The sequence below is a fragment of the Nicotiana attenuata genome, unplaced genomic scaffold, assembly GCF_001879085.1.
Source record: "Nicotiana attenuata strain UT unplaced genomic scaffold, NIATTr2, whole genome shotgun sequence".
In the NCBI taxonomy this organism is placed as follows: Eukaryota; Viridiplantae; Streptophyta; class Magnoliopsida; order Solanales; family Solanaceae; genus Nicotiana; species Nicotiana attenuata.
Window position 1 is genome coordinate 245,099 of NW_017670885.1, and position 18,929 is coordinate 264,027.

General features: G+C 35.6%; 1 protein-coding gene across 4 annotated transcripts; it reads right to left on the reverse strand.

Annotated features, from left to right (window-relative positions):
- Positions 1-3,688: 3,688 nt before the first annotated feature.
- LOC109244205 (aminotransferase ALD1) lies at positions 3,689-9,833 on the reverse strand. Of its 4 annotated transcripts, none has more exons than XM_019411261.1 (10): positions 9,702-9,833; positions 9,539-9,567; positions 9,356-9,426; positions 8,617-8,733; positions 5,234-5,296; positions 5,027-5,131; positions 4,878-4,928; positions 4,490-4,810; positions 4,208-4,414; positions 3,689-4,136 (listed from the first exon to the last, which is right to left on the reverse strand). In XM_019411261.1, exons 1-10 carry the CDS (start codon positions 9,752-9,754, stop codon positions 3,843-3,845), a joined length of 1,311 nt encoding a protein of 436 aa, XP_019266806.1. In that variant the 5' UTR covers positions 9,755-9,833; the 3' UTR covers positions 3,689-3,842. The 4 variants fall into 4 exon arrangements, with proteins under 4 accessions (XP_019266806.1, XP_019266805.1, XP_019266808.1 ...); XM_019411260.1 differs by having other exon boundaries at positions 9,356-9,435; positions 9,702-9,832; XM_019411263.1 differs by lacking the exon at positions 8,617-8,733 and having other exon boundaries at positions 9,356-9,435.
- Positions 9,834-18,929: the final 9,096 nt, after the last annotated feature.

Sequence of the window (18,929 nt, forward strand, 5' to 3'; positions counted from 1 at the left end):
TGCATCATCATGACCCCGAGGTCAGGATTCCGGATCGTGGCATTAAGAATCTTACAAAACAATTGAGTCAATGTCACGATCCTAGTTCGCCCTCCGTGAACTGTCGTGACGGCACCTAGTCCCTACGACTAGGTAACCCTAACAAGTGCGGAAAAACAATTGAAACCTTGCAGAAGTTATAACTTAAAACCAAGATTTAACAAAATGGAAACGAAATGTAAAATGCCACTCGGCACATACAACACAATATCTCAACCTTCTACAATACTATCCCAAAATTCGAAACTCACGGGAACACAAGCTAAGAGAAATATAGTAAAAATGCTCTAACTCCGGAATGTCTACATCAACAAAATAATAGAAGGGCTAATACTACAAGATAGAATAAAGATGGAGACTCTTCGGTCTGCGGACGCGGCAGATGTACCTCGAAGTCTCCAAAGCTCTCCCTGCCTTAAGGATGGTAAGTCTATGCAGCAGTACCTGGATCTGCACATGAAAAACATGCGTAGAAAGGGCATGAGTACACCACAGTGGTACTCAGTAAGTGTCAAGCCTAACCTCCGTTGGGTAGTGATGAGGAAGGTCAGGGCCCTACTGGGGTTAAATAAGATACAGGTTTAACAGTGTGAAATGACAGTGTAATTAAATAACATAATATATAAAGGACAACAATAATTATTACAAAGGCAAGCAAAACACAGTAAAAGAACATAACTCAGTTCCGAGATAACAACCGGGGATCTCCCAGGATACCGTCCTGTAGTCCCCAAATATAAATATCATGTCCAGTGGATCTCCCGGGTGCAGTCCCGTAGTCCAACTCATAAATGTGCAGGGGATCTCCCGGAATGCAATTCCGTAGTCCCAAAGTAAACATATAGGGAGCTCCCGGGATACCGTCCCGTAGTCCCAAAATAAAGTGCAGGGGGATCTCCCGGAATACCGTTCCGTAGTCCCAAAGTAAATACACAGCAACAGCAAAATTCAATCCAATCAATTTCAGATCAAAGTGAAACAGGTAATCCTAACCTAGCATGATTCACGTAGTACAATTAAGACAGTTAAGACAGATAAAACAATTTAGTCAAGTAGACATGCTTCTCTAAGCTACAACAGGTTTAATATCCAAACAGTGTAAGCAGGGAAAAGAGGAACACAATTCAAGGCTATTTTAAAAGAAAAATCGGATTTCCAACAATTAGCACAAGTGCGCGCTCGTCACCTCACGCACGAGGCATTTCAATTACCACAATATCAATCCTAAGGGTAAAAGCCCCCCACACAAGGTTAGACAAGCCACTTACCTCGAACCGGCTCCAAAATCAACTCGAAACCACACGTTTGCCACGAGTATCCGACTCCGAATGGCCCAAATCTATTCAATTCAATTACATATCGTAAATAACATCTCAAGCAATTGATTCTACGATTTAATTCAAAGCTAAGACGCGAAATTAGGTAAAATAACCAAAACGCCCCTCAGGCCAATGTCTCGGAATCGGGTAAAATTAACACTTTCGGTCTATTAACATTTTCGCCACTCAAAACTCAATAATTCAGTCTATGAAGTTTTATCAATTTTCATTCAAAATCCGAAATTAAAGGAGGAATTAACGCTTAGATTAGTAGGTTACAAGCAAAAAGGAGTTTAGAATCGTTACCCAACGATGTCTCTGAAAAACCCTCGAAATCTCGCTCAAATCCGAGCTCTCAAGCTTGAGTTTTGGTAAAAATGGCTAAACCCTCGTTTTGAAATTTTTATAACTGCCCAGATATTTAATGCATCGCGAACGCGGAGGAAGTCACGCGTTCGTGAAGAAGGGAAAATGAAGGCTGCCCGAATTTCCCTATGCGAACGCATGGAACAGTACGCGAACGCGAAGGCTTGGACTGGCAAGGCTACGCGAACGCGAGATAGGGCATGCGGACACGATGAAGAAAATAGACACAGCCCTCAGCGCCAAATAACGCTACGCGAATGCGAGGGCTTGGCTGCGAACGCGATGGAGAAAACTGCCAAAGCTTCACGAACGCGGGAGTATTGAACGCGAACGCGAAGAGGTAACTGGTCCTCCTCCAAGATTACTCTACGCGAACGCGTGGAGGAGGACGCGATCACGAAGAAGAAAAGGGTCTGCAACAGCTGAAGAAAATTCTGCAATTTTAAACAACTCCAAAATGCCCCGTTGAGCATCCAAAACACACCCGAGGCCCCCGGGACCTCAACCAAACCTATAGACATATCCCATAACATCATTCAAACTTGTACCAATCCTTAAACCACCTAAGACAACGTCGGAAACTCGAATTAATCAAGGATTTAAGCCTAAGAACTCCAATTTCCTCAAAATACGCTTTCGATCAAAAACCTAACCAAACCACGTCCGAATGACCTGAAATTTTACACACACATCCCAAATGACATGACGAAACTACTGCAACTTCCAGAATTCCATTCTGACTCTCGGATCAAAATCTCACTATCGGACCGGAAACTTCAAAAATTCAAACTTCGGCATTTCAAGCCTAAATTAGCTACGAACCTTCAAAATACAATCCGACCAGGCCCCTAAACCCGAAATCACCTAACGGAGCTAACGGAACCATCGGATTCCCATTCCGAGGCCATCTTCACACTGTTCTGACTACGGACCACTTTCCAAACACTTAAGCTCTCATTTAGGGACTAAGTGTCCCAAAACTCCCCGAAACTCAAAACCAAAAATCCCGGCAAATCAAAATAGCAGAAATAAACTTGGGGAAAGCAGTTAATAGGGGATCGGGACGTAAATTCTAAAAACGATCGGCCGGGTCGTTACAGTCAATTAGTAAGTATGATGTTAGAAAACCATTGCAATGTGATGATGATTATTTGCGGGAATTACCCTATGAGAATATCCAAGAGGATGATCATATAAAGAAAGAAGTTACCACTCTACAAGACAACTCAGATTCAATTGAGATATTTGAAGATAAGGTTTTGGTTGACTATGAAGCAATAGAAGAAGAGTTCAATCCCCCATCGACCCTTCTAGATAAGCTTTGGAAGAAGAGAATGAGAAACAATTGACCTAGACGTGCCAGAGGAATATTCCAATGCCAGAGGAGAAAATTTAAAGAGCTAGGAGCATGCATTGAGGCCGCGCGAAGCGCGAACCATGGCACGCCCCGCTGCTCTCCTATACGAACTTGGAGTGTTAAGTTCTGCTCCATACAAATCCTAATCGATATAAATACATCCTGAAACATCCTATTTAAGGGGGAAAACACCATGGAGGAAGACAATACTTTTGAGGCAAGGATACGTTAGGAGCAAAGAGGAAGGTTCATCCATGAGTTTTTCCTTTCATTGTTAGTATCAATTCAGATTATATTTCTATGTAATATTATGCGTAGCTAATTTTGTCATCTAGTATTTTGATAGAACCTTTTTAAGATGAGTTCTTGTTATGTTTTAATATAATTGAGCATTTGAATTTCTCTACTTATTCAAGTATATGCTTATTTCAATTGATTGAATAGCCATCGATTAGCTATGCCTATTTATTATGTGTTGCTTGAGAGAAAATATATATTTAGATAAATGTTGAACAACGTCACTCCCTACGTATATTTGCAGCGACCACTTATCTTTTTTTGGACTAGAGTTGGGCGTGATGAAGGTGAAGGTTAAGGGAATTGAGCAAACAACAAAGATAGGATTCGACCTCTTAGATAGAAATCAGTTGGACCTTATTAAGTGAAAAACTTGAGAAATAGAACTTGATTTGTAGCAGTATCTGTTAGAACATCAAGAGTCAAGACAGAAGTTGCAAAACCAACATTGAGTAGTTTTTTGTCTAACAAAGCAAGGTTGTTAGTCTTTTAGATGCCTCCAAGATGCTCTCTCTACGTCCGAAACCAGAAATTCTTATGTATCCTTCACCACCCGGACCAAATCCAATCCCAGGGACTGTAATTATGTGTGTCTTCTCAAGAATCCAATTGAACACATCCCATGATCTTGAATGTGGAAAATGAACCCAAACGTAAGGCGCATTGCTACCTCCATAAACTCTAAATCCCAGTGAAGCAAAAGTGTCAACCAAAATCTTTGCATTCTCCTTGTAGTAGTCTACCTTGGACATAATTTCCTGTAAAAATGGTGACATTACATATTTAGAAATTCTTTTGAGCATAAGTGAAATAGCATCTCTAATTTTACCTTGAAACCCTCGGGGGAGAGACAGGCCAGACCACCAGCCTGAGCTATGTTGGAAGCACCATTAAAGGTAGTACATATAACGCGATTGAAATCGAGTATAACAGGAAAGCCATTTGAGTATAGGAGTTCCTTAGGCACTACAGTCCATCCAAGACGGACACCTGTGAATCCAGCCATTTTGGAGAAGGATGAAATCTCAATGGCAACCTGTAACATAAAATTAAGTAATTTAGATAAATGATTGAACAATGGAGCTAAGTAAATAAGAAGAAATTCAATCACCTTTCTGGAACCAGGGATCTCATAGATAGACTTAGGGCTTGAGTCTGAAACATAAGCAGCATAAGCAGAGTCATAGACAATGATTGAACCATTTAGTTGGGCAAACTCTACAAGTTGCTGCAATTGTGCCCTTGATGCTGCATGACCACTAGGATTGTTTGGAGAGCAAAAGAAGATAACATCTGTTCTTGCTGTTTTAGAAAGATCTGGGAAAAAATCATTCTCAGGGCTACACTTCATATACTTGATATTTCCATACTTCCCTGACTCATTCCTCAACTCACCACTCTGCCCCATAATCACACTTGAATCTATATATCCCTGCACAAATTAGTTAATTAGTTCCACAAAATCTCTTTAATTTATTAATGTTTTCGGCTAAACTCACTGGAAATGATGGATCCTGTACAGCAATTGACACATTGGAACCAAGAAGGAGCTGCATAAAAACATAACTATTGTGTCATGAGTAGACATATTAAACAAGTCTTTTTTCTTTTCTTAACCTGTCTGGGGAATATAGGATAGTTTAGGTACCTGAACTCTGGAGAGATCACACTGTGCACCATCAGATACAAAAATTTCTGTTTCTTCTACTGAAAGATCCTTATAGAATGTTTCTACAATTTCTTTTCTTAGATCCTGCGAAATTAAATGGGAAAATATTACTTTCTCTGTATAAGTTTTGCTATGCAATAGTTTGCATGTTAGGGCAACAAGAAGAAAAAATAGAAAATATCCCACCTTGTTCCCCTGTTCCAGTCCGTAGCCTGTATAACCTTGATGTGTTGAAAGAGCACGTGCGTACTGCAAATAAAAACGACAAGTCATTCATATTGAAAAAGAAGTTATACGTTTAATAGGGGTTTTGACACAGTTATCCACAAAAACAAAACTATTTACCCTTATCTATCCATTTGTTTTCCTACCCATAAACTAATTACATTTTCTACCCATAGTAGGTATTCTACCCATAGTAGGTTTTTGTGGGGAATTTTTTCTTTATTCTCCAATTCTTTTTTATTTCTATGCTTCTTTTCTTTTCTTTTTTATTTTTTTTCTTTTCTCCTTTTCTTTTTTCTCGTTTCTTCTTATTTTTTTCTTTTTTCCTTTTCTAATTTCATTTAACTTCTTTTTTTATATTCTTTTTCTCTTCATAATCTAATTTTATTTAGTGTTTTTACTATTTTTTATTATTCTTTTTTTTATACTATTACTAAAGAAAAATTAAATTATGTACCAATTAAATGTAGCTAATACAATCAAAAAATATTAACTAACATATGATACCAGTATAGTATATAGATATACCAACATGGTATATAATTGTACACAAAGAGTTTAAAAAAAAATTTTTAATTCAATTATTAAACTGAATAAATATCAGTTGTCAATAAAAATTTCAAAAAATTCTAAAAGGACCTAATTGTAAGAGTATACCGTTACATTATATAGTATACTAGAATAGTATATCATTGGAATGAACTGTATACCAAAATGGTATATAGTATATCATTTTGGTATACAGTACAAATTCTTCTTTGCCAGTTCAAAGCAATAAATTATACACTATTGAATTAACCAAAATGGTATATAATATGTTATTTTGGTACATAGAGGATTGGTACATTCCTTCAAAAAATTAGTAGTATACTATAGTAGGTAATTATATACTCTTGAATTAATTATTGTATACCAATACAGTATTCAATATACCATTTTGGTATACAGTACAAATCTGTCTTCTATGCTAGTTCAACACAATTTCAACCCAAAATTTAAAAATATATTCTAAGATATAACTAGCAAGGCATTACCATTTCATGTATTAGCAATACTAGAATCATAGTTGATTCATTATTGAAGTTTAAGAGATTTTTTGTTTGTTGATTTAAGTTATATACATTAGTAATAACATAAAAATATTTTAATCTATTAACATACTATTTGTTTGTTATATAACTTATGTTTATTGTAATTTTATTAGGTTACTAACGATATTTATCATAAAAAAATTATTTACATAACTAATTTATAAGTGTCGTGATTTTGCATATTGTAGAAATAAACTCCTTTTAATTTTAAAAAATAAAGATAAAATAAAATAGTTACACTAAACTTCCTTTTTACAGGTAAATGATTGCATAATGAAAGAGTAGAATTTTATATGAAGGGCATTGCATTTACATCGGACCCTTACTGTTGAATCAAGGAGAAAACATGGGGAAAGAGGAATGGGCAGGCGTAATAAATTTAGAGCCTATAGGTAAAAATAATAAATAGTTTAAAGATGGGCAAAAGCGGGTAAATAATTTGACTTTTGTAGGCATATAGTGTAGTTTCCCCTTTAAAATTTTGTTGTCGGTCGTGGAATTTCGGGGAAGTGCATGGTTAGCCACTAATTAGAGATGTCTTTACTCTTTAGCCACTGTATAAAATATATTTACTCTTTAGCCAATGCTTAATAAATTTTTATCTGCCCGGATGAAAATACCCCTATGCTAGACATGGGTGTTGTGTAAATATTAAAGACATGGTGTCCTTAACTTCATGAATGCTGTGTAAATATTAAGGACAAAGTGTCCTGTCAAGTCCTTAACTTCATATATGCAGTGTAAATGTTAAGGACATGGCGTCCTTAACTTCATGTGTACAGTGTAAATGTTAAGGACACCATGCCCTTAATATTTACACAACACTCATGAAGAAAGGGTAAAAACGTCTTTTCGTATTAATTTTAATAGAGTAGTGGCTATTTTTGCTCAACATTAAAAATACTGGATAAAAACTACATATCATGTTAAAAAGTAGCTATCCCACGCTATTTCTAATGGAATTTCATTGTACATATCTTCTAGGGTTTATGTATTTGTAGCAGGGCCGACTCTAATGTAGATCCAAGTAATAAGGCTTTTGCCTTAGGCCCCCAAATCTTGGGGGCTCTAGTTTTTAGATATAATAGATTTATATGTATTTAAAAAAAAATATTTAGTACTTTTCGTATAAAAGTAGAGTTTTTCTATAATAGTTGTCTCAAAGAAAAGATGTTTTCAAGATTATAATTGATAAAATCTTACCTAAGATTAACAATGTCTCAATATATGATTAAATTTGTTGGCTATATTATCAATTGAAAAGGAATTATTAGAGGAAATTGATTATAAAAAATTATTAATAATTTTAAAAAAAAAATTTAAGCCTCACGTTAAACTTTGGCTTTAGGCCACACATATATTTAAGCCGTCTCTGATTGTAGAAGCAACATGGAGTTTTAAATGGCGTATAGTGATGGCTCAACCTACAAACCCTCTTTTATTTTCGTTCAACCAAAGCATTATAAAACTCAACAAATAGTTGAGAAATCCTCTAGTGCTAAGAGCTTATTTCGATACTAGTGGAAGCCAAGGCTAAACTTTGGAATGAGTATGTTTAAATTAGGGGTGTGCGCTGTTTGATTTGGCGGTCAAATTAAATAAAAAATGATGCAGATTTTTTTTTTTTAAATATAATAAATTTTCTGAACTTTGAAATCAAACCGATTACTATTTGGTCTGATTTGGACCATTCTTCGCCAAAATTTAAAACAGCATATCTTCTGTAGACGAAACTGCTTGAATCTTTCAAACTTGTTTTTAATGGCCCTTGTCAAGAATTCACACACAAACCATTTGCAAATTCCAGTATATTCAGAGGAAAATCTTTGGAAAAAAAAAAAAAAAAAAAAAGGAAAGAAAGAAAGTTACGAGAAAAGGGTTCACACAATTTATTTTATTTTCCCGTCAACAACCACCAAATAATAAACAAATCAAAAAAAATATTTCTTTGCCTTTTTCTTCTCAAGGGGGTGCAAACCCTATAATCGTATCGTCTTAATTGAACCTATTTAATTTTTGGTCCATTAAAAAAAAATAATCTCTCTCTAAATTTGAAAATCATTTAGCTTGAACTTCCAATTCTACTCTTAATGAGAAGCTTTTATAACTATACAAATACTGTAGACCTCTTTTTTGACTTGTTTAGTACCACAAATTCAAAAAATCTTTATTTTTTCTTAAATTTCATGCCCAGTTAAACATATTCACATAAATTCAAGCGGATTAATAGTAGTAGTTGATTGTCTTACGCACATTAGACATGCTCAAGGCTACAGGCTGGGGTAAGGGCTGTGTAGTGTCACCGATCCCAAGGCTTATTACTTTAGCATTTGGGTACTTCTCCATATGCTTAACCTCCCTATCTATGATCTGCTAAAACAAACCATTAGTTAACAAAACACAAATCACACTAGCCTCTAATTACATTCTTCCACTTAAACCATCAAAAGCTAACAAGGATAATGTTAAATTGTTTTCGGTACACTAAATTTATTTTAAAATATTTGATACTCCTCCTGTCTCAATTTAGACGACACATTTCGCTTAGCGAGATTCAATTTGACTAAACTTTGAAGCTAAATTGAATTAGTTCAATCTAATTTATTAAAACTAAAATTTAAATATTCAAAAACTATACGAAAAATACTATAAGTCGTAATTTTTCTCATGTCAATATAATTTAAAAAATATTTAAAAATATTATTAAAACTTCACACAATTTGATTCTGAATAAACAAATGAAATTGTCATTATTGAAATGGAGGGAGTACTTTTTAAAAATAAAATAAAATAAATTAGTATACTTTTTTTCTAAATCTACTCATGTGCTCCAATTAGTAAAGGGCTATTAAGTAAAACATTTAAGAGAGAGATAAATAGTAGTTATGTTAATAACCTTATGATTAATAATAATGCTATATATTAAATGTCTTTTTTTAACGACTTAACCTTATGCACTCATGCACCCAAGAGATATCTCAAGTTTGCTAACCTCGGGAAACAAATAGTTAGTTTGCAACTTCTCCAAGTTTGGGTTGCGGGCTACTCTTGTTGAATAATAACCTGCAGTCGCTGCATGGATTTGTACTTCCACTTCATCAAAAATAGTAAAGAAGACCACAAAATGTAAAAGAAAATTTATAATAAAGCCATAATTCACTTCAATTTCACGTACCAATTCCCTCATCTCCTTGAACTTTCAAACTGCATATGTGAAAGAAGAACATGATTTATTACTCAATGTTATATATAGAGAGAGCAAACGTACACGACGGTAACGACCCGAGGCAAAAGAATATATATAATACGAATTATTTAAGTGGTCGAAAAAATTTCACCTAGCTCTAGGCTTCAAGAAAAGTGAAGTGGATATAGAAAACATCTTGTACATATTCTCTCTTCTCTATATCCTTGACAATTCTAGATGTTGCGAGGTGGTTATGTTATGAAAAGTTAGATGGAGGGATGTATTTATACCCTTCGGAATAGAAGAGATGATGAAGGAATGCAGCTACAATTTCAAAAGAAAAAGCAAAGGACAATATTAAGTTTAATATTGGTTGTGAGGATGCCCCTAATCATGCATGACCATTTGAGATCAAGTTGTTCACACTACATCCGTCAAATTAACAGCTTGTTTGGATGGTTGTTACTCCTCGTATCGTAGTATTGTATTGTTATTCCAAAACAATGTTTGTTTTGATTGTTTTATTAAAATTGGTTGTATTGTATTGTTAAATCCATTATTCCGGAACAATAAAAAGTCCCATATTTTGAAACAACTGATTTGGTATGGTGGGATTCTTTCCAATTATGCCCTAACTTATTACTTCATAATTCTATTTTTCCCCTTTTTTTTTCCGGAACTTCTGACACTTCCAACTCCAACGTAAAATTGCTAATTTTGTTAGAATTTGCATGAATTTAATTGCTTATATTTAGTGATAAGTTAGTAGACAGGGGTTCTCTTAAATTATTTTTATGCGTAATTCTTGATAAATTTAATATTTAAATAATTGAGGGTATTTTAGTAAACTTATCAGTTACAGTACAGTCAAACCAAACAGCAAAATGTTATTTAACAACCCCAAATAATACAATCTATCCAAAGATTATATTTATAAAACGATACAATACAATACAAATACATTATAAAACAATGGGTAACAAACATCCAAACAACCCACTACTGTCTCACTGTTCTCACTTCTTATTTATAATAATGCATGCTAGGACTTTCGGTCCATTTTATCTGTCATTTAAAATTACTGTGCACATCTTAAGAAAGGTATTTTATAGTTATAATCGTAAGAACATTTGCCTAAACTTTATCTCTCCTTAAACAGCTCACTTGATTGCAAAAATTTCACTAATTAGAATGGTAATGATAGATTATTTTTTTTAAAAAAGGAAAAATTACTTATTGACCTTACTTACTACATGAGCCACATCATTTATCAGGGATAGTGATTAATCAAATACTTGTTGTGACGATAGTCTAATTTCTTGTGGCAAATAAAAGTATCGACACAAATTTCTGTTCAAAGCCACCTAGTTAGAAGTCATGCCTAATGGTATAAGGGGACATACTATTGTTCGATTCGTTAAAAGACATTGTATCCTAGATAATAATGTTCTACTCCCTCCGTTTACTTTTACTTTGACATGTTTTGACTTTTCACGCCTCTTAAGGAATGATAAATGAAGTGCATAATTTATTATGATACACATATTAATTGATGCATATTTATTGGATTTGAGAAAATGATTTGAAATGAGTAATAAATAATGTGGGTATAACAGGAAATTTTTTTTTGTCTTCTCTTGATATGCGTAAAGTGACAAGTAAAAATAAAAATCTATTTTTAATATACATGCCAAGTAAAAGTGAACGGAAAATGTAATAGTCAAACAGGGCATTGGAATTGACGAAATAGTAAGTAGATGTATGTATATATTAATGAGAAAGGTCAAGAATCAGATAAAGAAATGTGCAAAGACTTACGATAAAAGAATCATTGAATTTTAAATTTACTTTATCATAAAGTGAGTAAAGGCCCATTCTTGAATGGAATGTTTATTTAACCCATGTTTTATGTAGATAAACTTAACCAATAAGAACATGTAACTTTTTATAATTATATGTTTGATATGGTAACCTAAAAAATAGAGTGAAAAGTAGTTAAATTGCACTGAATGTAAATGTTCGTGAGCTATATGAATGTAATTAGAGGCGGACGTAGAGTGTTGATGACGGGTTCAATTGAGCCCATAATTTTCTACGTGAAGTAAAAATTTATATGTAAAAATTCATTAAAATTATAAAAATAGTAGATATGAAGCCATAACCTTAAAAATATAATGGTTTCAATGCTAAAACCTTAAAAATTGAACCGATAAAGTACAAAATCCTGGATCCGCCAAGATGTGAGGACCTTCCTGAAGATAATTGCGAATCGTTTAATTTATTCATTCTACCTTGGAATTTTCTAAGAAGTTGAGGGAAGTAGCTTGTTTCCAGATATAGAATCTGTTTAGCTATTGTGTCATTGAACGCATAATAAGTACATCAACGTCGATGGATTTGTTTTCCTACTTGTTGCTGAGTTCCATACGATTCATCAAAATACATGCACCACACTTCACAATCCTGCGACTTTTCTGTTAAATTTCCACAGACGATCATTTCACCTTCCACAAAACTTCTGAAAGAGAGACTTGTATCTAAATTACACATAATTTCCTACCACCTTCTTTATTGATAAACACATTATAAAAAGGACGGCCAAAAACATTCTTTTTTTCATACATGCACGCAACTTTCACGGTTAGAAATTCGTTAATTAGCGACCAAAAAAAACGACCAACGTTGGTCTGTTTAGGCAAATTACCGACAAAAATGCGACCAAACAGGCTTGGTCGCTCTTTTGGTGGTCGCTTTAGTATACCGACCAAGGTTGGTCGGTAATTACCGACCAAGGTTGGTCGCAAAGGTAAAAGGAACAACTGTACAATTTAAAGCACATACCGACCAACGTTGGTCGGTAACATATTTTAATAATTTAATTTTACCGACCAAAGTTGGTCGGTGTATTTAAATTACGTTATTTTATTAATTATTAAAATTTAAAAATTAGCGACCAAAGTTGGTCGGTAAAGTAAAATATATATTTTTTTAAAAATTTAAAATTTAACCATACCGACCAAAGTTGGTCGGTAAAGTAGAAATCTGGGTAATCCATGTTCATTAACCAACCAACTTTGGTCGGTAATTTTTTATTTTTTTAAAAAAATTAAGCGACCAACCTTGGTCGCTAATCAGCAGAAAATTATTTTTTTTAATTAGATACCGACCAACTTTGGTCGTTTTTCTAGGTTTTAATTTTGGCATAAAGCGCCTGTTTTGGCAGCTACACTACCTGCCAGCATACCAAAATCCCTAAATAACAACAACAACAACAACAACAATAACAACAACAACAACAACAACAACAACAACAACAATAACAACAACAACACCAACAGCACAATTAAATAAATACATTAAAACTAACAAATTAAAGTTCAATAGAACTAAAAAATCCAAAACCTACTTATTACAACTAGTTTAGAACCGATTCTATTTGTCTACGTCAAAGTATATACAAGTAAAGGAGTGTTTTGTACAACATCATCATCATCACCGTCTGATGAACTTTCATCTAAAAGACGGCGTCGAGAAGGATCTTGTGGAGGACGTGAAGAACGACCACGGGGAGGACGGGATGAACGATCACGGGGAGGACGGAAGGAACGCTCACGTTCAAGTCGAGCCTCTGGCGATGACTCACGAGACCGGGGCAACGGAAAAGCTCCAGTAGATAGGAGAGTTCTGATCTAAGCTTGCATGCCAAGGAATTGAGCATCTCTAACCCTTTCTCTTTCCTTGGCCGCTTCTAGCTCGGATGTGAGCTTTGTCACGGTCTCCCGCATAGCAGAGAGGCTCTCCCCATTAAGTTTCTCGCCTTGCGAGGAAGTCCCTATTCCTTGCATTCCACACTTATAGCGATGGAACTTTTTAGTAGGAAGCCCATATACCTTCCCTCATTTTGGACCGCCAGCAAAATCCATCCATATTCTTTCTGCATCCTCGTCCGAAGGTTGGGTTGGCTTGCCCGATTCAGCAGCTGGCTGAGTGCGGATAAATTTCTCCATGTTAGTTTGGTAGCGACCCTATACGAAAATTTAAATTGAATTAATATTTCAAAACTTATATAAAAGTAAATTAAAATACTTAAAGAAAAGTGAAAGCTTACATATACAGTCGATGCCCGGTCCTCGACCCACCTTTCTTGATCCGTCTCTTTCTTCTTCTTTACAATATGCGTCTCCTTGAATAACTCATCATGGTTCATTGGATGCCCCAACTTCTTTTCCTGAAAAAAAATTAATTTAGTTAATACACATAATAGATATACTTTGAAAATTAAAATAATTTAAGCAATTGCGTACCAATCTTCTTTTTATTGTCCCTGGGCTGGTCGAACCTCCAGTGTGCAAGGAGCCTCCCTTCTCAGATACGCGAGCTTTCTTTTCTTTTTCGCTCTTCTCTAAGAACTTTGCAGTAAGCCATTGCCTTTGCAAATCATCCCATAAATTTTGAAGTAACCAGTCATGCTTCTTGTTCTTCTTTCTAGCTTCGGAGAAAGTATGCGACAATCGCTTGTGAGCTTTGTGATGAAAATTTGCAGCTACTTCCGCGCTATAGCGATGTTCCCATACACACTTGCTCTGTATTTCTAAAGTTAAATATTATATGTAAATATCATAAATATAAATTATTAAACTGCTTAAAAGAACATTTATACCTTAAATTGATTGAAAATTTGCTCCTTCAGCGAGAATGGAAAATCAGTCCAAGTCGCATAAGGGCCATCATGAGGCTTTCTGATGGATTTGCTGATTATCCTCGTATTCTTATTACTCGGTATGAACCTGCAATTTAACAATAAAAACACATTAATATCTTAGTAAAAACTTTACAAAAGAATAAACGCAAAAATAACAAATAACTCTTATCCATCACCCTCAGGGACTATGATGATCCTGCCATATTGATCATAATGCACCTCCTCATCATCATCAGCATCATCTTCGGAAGCATGTATATCATAGGCATGTGTGGACGGTGTAGGGGGGTCCTAGCTACTACCTCGCAGGCGAAGGCCTGAAATAGATGGAGTCGCTAATGAAGATGGATGCGATCCCTGTGACTGCGACATAGCTGGATGGACCTCAAGTGGCTGTGATACTGATGGTTGTGACCCAAGTGGCTGTGATCATGTGTCTATGACATGGATGGATGCGATCCATGCGATACAGATGGCTGCGATCCACGTGATCGTGAGGCAGCTGGACTGTATGTCAGACGTATAGTCCTATGGCCCTATGATGAAACACCTGGTGTCTGCATGAAGGTGTAGGGCTCGTGATGGTGTGGCAGCTCAGTATAGTCGTAGGGTGGAGGATAAGACATAGGCATCTCTAAAGAAGGTGGAAAAGATGGAGTATTATTTTCTACCCTCCTCTTTCCCTTCCTAGCCTTTTCTCGACCCCGAGAACCAGTAGGGTCATTGTTACCTTGACCCTTGCCTGCCATCTGCATAATATAATACATATTTAGATTGAAACATATAAGAAACTAGCTATAAAATGAGAGTTAATTAAAAAATCAACTTTTTAAAGCTCATCGACGTATTGTTCCTCGTCCGAGAATTCTTCATCCTCACTTGTTTGAGCTTCATCAGTTGATTCTTCGTCCTCACTTTCTATAATTGTTACTTCATTTATATCAACTTCTTCCAATATGTGTTCAGGATGTTCCAAATCATTTTCTAGCTGATCGTCCACTATTTGGTGAACACTGGAGATATCGTTTTGATATGTAACATCTAACACATTCTCGACTTCCACCCTACCTACAGGCTTAGTTTTTATTACAACCCACCAATCGAACTTATTCCGCCGCAATGGATAAGGAGCATAATACACTTGCCTAACATTATGTGCAATTATGAAAGGATCATAGCAATCATACTCCCTCGTATGATTAACCTCAATTATGTTGTATTAGTTGTGTACTCTTGTACCTCTTGTTGGATTTGGGTCAAACCACTTGCATCTAAAGAGTATCAATTTCTTAAATGGCCAACCTGTATATTCTAGTTCTATTATTTCTTTGAGCACACCATAATAATCAATATCTCCAACTTGGTTGCCATCACCACCTTGAACCCACACCCCGCTGTTGTTGCTATTTTTATTTTTAGAGCAATCCTCTGTATGGAACTTATAACCATTCACTACGTACTTAGACATTATTGTGACCTCAAGCCAGGTCCCCAAGATATATCTTTCAAAAAAATACCATTATTTGGATTATTTACCTACATAGTGTTAAAAAAAATTCATAAGTTAGCATAACTTACAAACATTATTTACGTACATAGTGTTAGAACATTATCAGGATAAACTTACAAATTGTTTGAACCACGTATCAAATCTCGTATATACAGCATCATGGCCAAATTGGCCCACGAAGTGACTGTGACACATCAAATATTTTTAGTAGTTGCATCGAGATGTAATCACAGTAAATTTTATATTTTGATAACTAATAAATCAATACTTACTTGAGAAATGGTACAACTTCGGGACAATTTAGCAACACATGAAGTGTAGCTGACTTGTACTCCATATCACTCAAACTTCTCTTTCTAACATCCTTAGAACATCGGCCTGGTTGATTGAATATGGACTTTGGCGGATATAATGGATTATTCACACATTCGACCGTGTGCCTGTTGGGCCTATTCCTAGAACATGGCACGTTACTCTCAAAATAATAAGAACAAAAATGAGCAGTTTCCTTTGCAAGATAAGCTTCGCATATAGATCCTTCAATCTATTCCTCTGCTTTACAAATTGTTTGCATTTGACAATTGTCCTACATAATGTCATGTTAGCCAAGAACATTCAAATAAAACAGAAAACTACATCAAACTTATAATATTACCTCTCAAAGGGATACATCCATCTGCATTGAATAGGCCCTCCAAGTCGTGCCTCGTGTACAAGGTGGATTGGAAGGTGTTCCATCACATCAAAAAAGCCACATGGAAATATCTTTTCCATCTTACTAGAAGTTACACGAATGTTCTGATCCATCCGGAGTAGGTTTTCTTCCCTTAATGTGGTAGAACACAAGTCTTTGAAAAACAAACTAATCTCTGTGATGGGTTTCCAGATTCTTTCAGGCAAACCACAAAATGCAATAGGCACTAAGGTCTCCATGAAAACATGACAGTCATGACTTTTCAAATGCCTCAACTTCCCTACCTCCACATCTACTTTTTTTCCAAGATTCGACGCAAAACTGATCATGCCCAACTACGCCTTATGAAAAGGACTAAGCGGTCGCTGCAAATATACAATCCGGTTCAGTCCGGAGTCGAATTCCACAGGGAACTAAACTATTTACTACAACTTTTAACAATGCTAATGAATAGCTCAAATAATCCCCGGATGCAAGATTTTTAATGATAATGAGTGGAATTTAGTGAACTAATGGAAAACAATAATAAAACTAGCAATAATCAAGAATATAGTTGAATTTAATGGTAAAATGGTCTAGGGTTAATATTTTCCCAATTGTCGGATTAATTCCTGCCACGTTCGCTATAATCTCGCCATAATACTCTATAGAAACATGAGTTCTAGGGCAATTATCTCTCGATCAATTACGATAATTTACTAGAAGCATTCTCTCAAACTACTCTAGTTAACAATTTATGCAACTCAGAATTATTCCACCAAAGCTTTGATATCTCTAACCCCGCTTTTAAATTCAAGTAATTAATCTCTTAACTTACCCAAAAGTGGTGTTGTTCAACAACAATCTAACCTAGTGTTCTTTCTCAAGCAACACAAGGTAACTAGACACAATTAATCAAGGGCCCTTCCAATTAATCACAGGAAAACACATAGTTGAACAATTATAGAATAAGAAACGGCTTAACTATATCAAAACATAATCAAGATTTCATCCAACAATTGGTTCCATAAACCCTAGATTAAATGTTTAGCTACTCATGGTAAAACAAGATAAAACCATAAAATCATTCATAATTCACAAAATAATGATAGCAAGAAGAAGAATGAAAAACTCTAATGGTGTCTTGATCTTCTCACACTTGTTCTTGCCTCCAATTGAGTCTAAAAACAAGCTTCACCTTCACTTGGGCGAGTTTGTTGAGTTTATATAGGGTTAGGATAAGTTTCCCACACTTTACACTTTAGCCCTTAAACTTTCTTGGCCTTCTCCAGATCGGCCGCGGTTGCGGACCAACTGCGGTCCGACCGCGGTCATTTTAGACTTTCTGTTTTTCGCCTTTCTTTCACCGCGTTCCAGCCGCGGCCCAACCGCGATCGCGGTGGAGTATTGCCCAGTTTTTCTTCGCTTTTTCTTGCTCGTTTTCATCCGGGCTCTTCTCGATTGGTCTTGTATTTACATATTTGACCCCAAAACACTCTATGTCCTCCTCCTAACTCGGAGTAGCTCCTGCAAAACATAAAAACCTCAATTAGAGCATTTTGTTATCATTTAGCACTTAAAACATCAATAAAGTATGGTTAATTTAGAGCATGAATAGCATCTACATCGCATAATATAGGCTACTATCAACACCCCACACTTAAACCGTTGCTAGTCCTCTAGCAACAAAACCACACTCTGTGGCCTAATCATCACTGGGTCACTTCCCTACTCCTTATACCAAGAATACTTCACATAGGTAGACTACCTTAGCGTAACATCCTAACCTCAAGAGTGGACTCTCTCTCTAACCACGTAATGTCCCTAACCGGCTTTCATACTCTCAGTCAGAGTCCAGACTTACCTTTCCTTCATGAATCACGTGCCTACTTACCACAAAAGAGACTTGTGTCATGGTCATTATAATTCACACACCGAGGAGTTCAAATACGTAAGATTTCACTCACCCTCAGAAATAAATTCTTATGCCACAAACAACGCACCATAGGCTTGCCCATAGTGTAATACTCGACTAATCGAGCCCATTTGGTCTAGAATCAAGTAGGACTTTATTAGGTTGTAATGTTGGCGGCGGGACAGTAGGATACATATGGTTATAGTGACTACACCTCCCTAAGCACTTCAATACTTTTTTTCTTTTTTAAGCCCATACCTTTGTCAAACCTTCATTCCACCTTTACATCATTGAGTTAAACCCCCTACTTCTTTAAGCACACTTTCTCTTTAAGAGCCACCACCAATTTGAGACTTATTCTTTTAAAAATTGTTCAGCTCAGTCTTTTTTTTATAACACTGTCTTCTTAGTTCCACTCAAAAGCCCAACCAACCTCCCCACACTTTAACTTTTCCATATTCATTATAGCTCAAGTGCTTCTAAGGTGTGGTTGCCAAAGAAACAGGATTACAGGCTCAAAGGGGTTAACTAGGATATATACAATCAGGTGGTTGAAAACATATATAGATAGGTTCAACA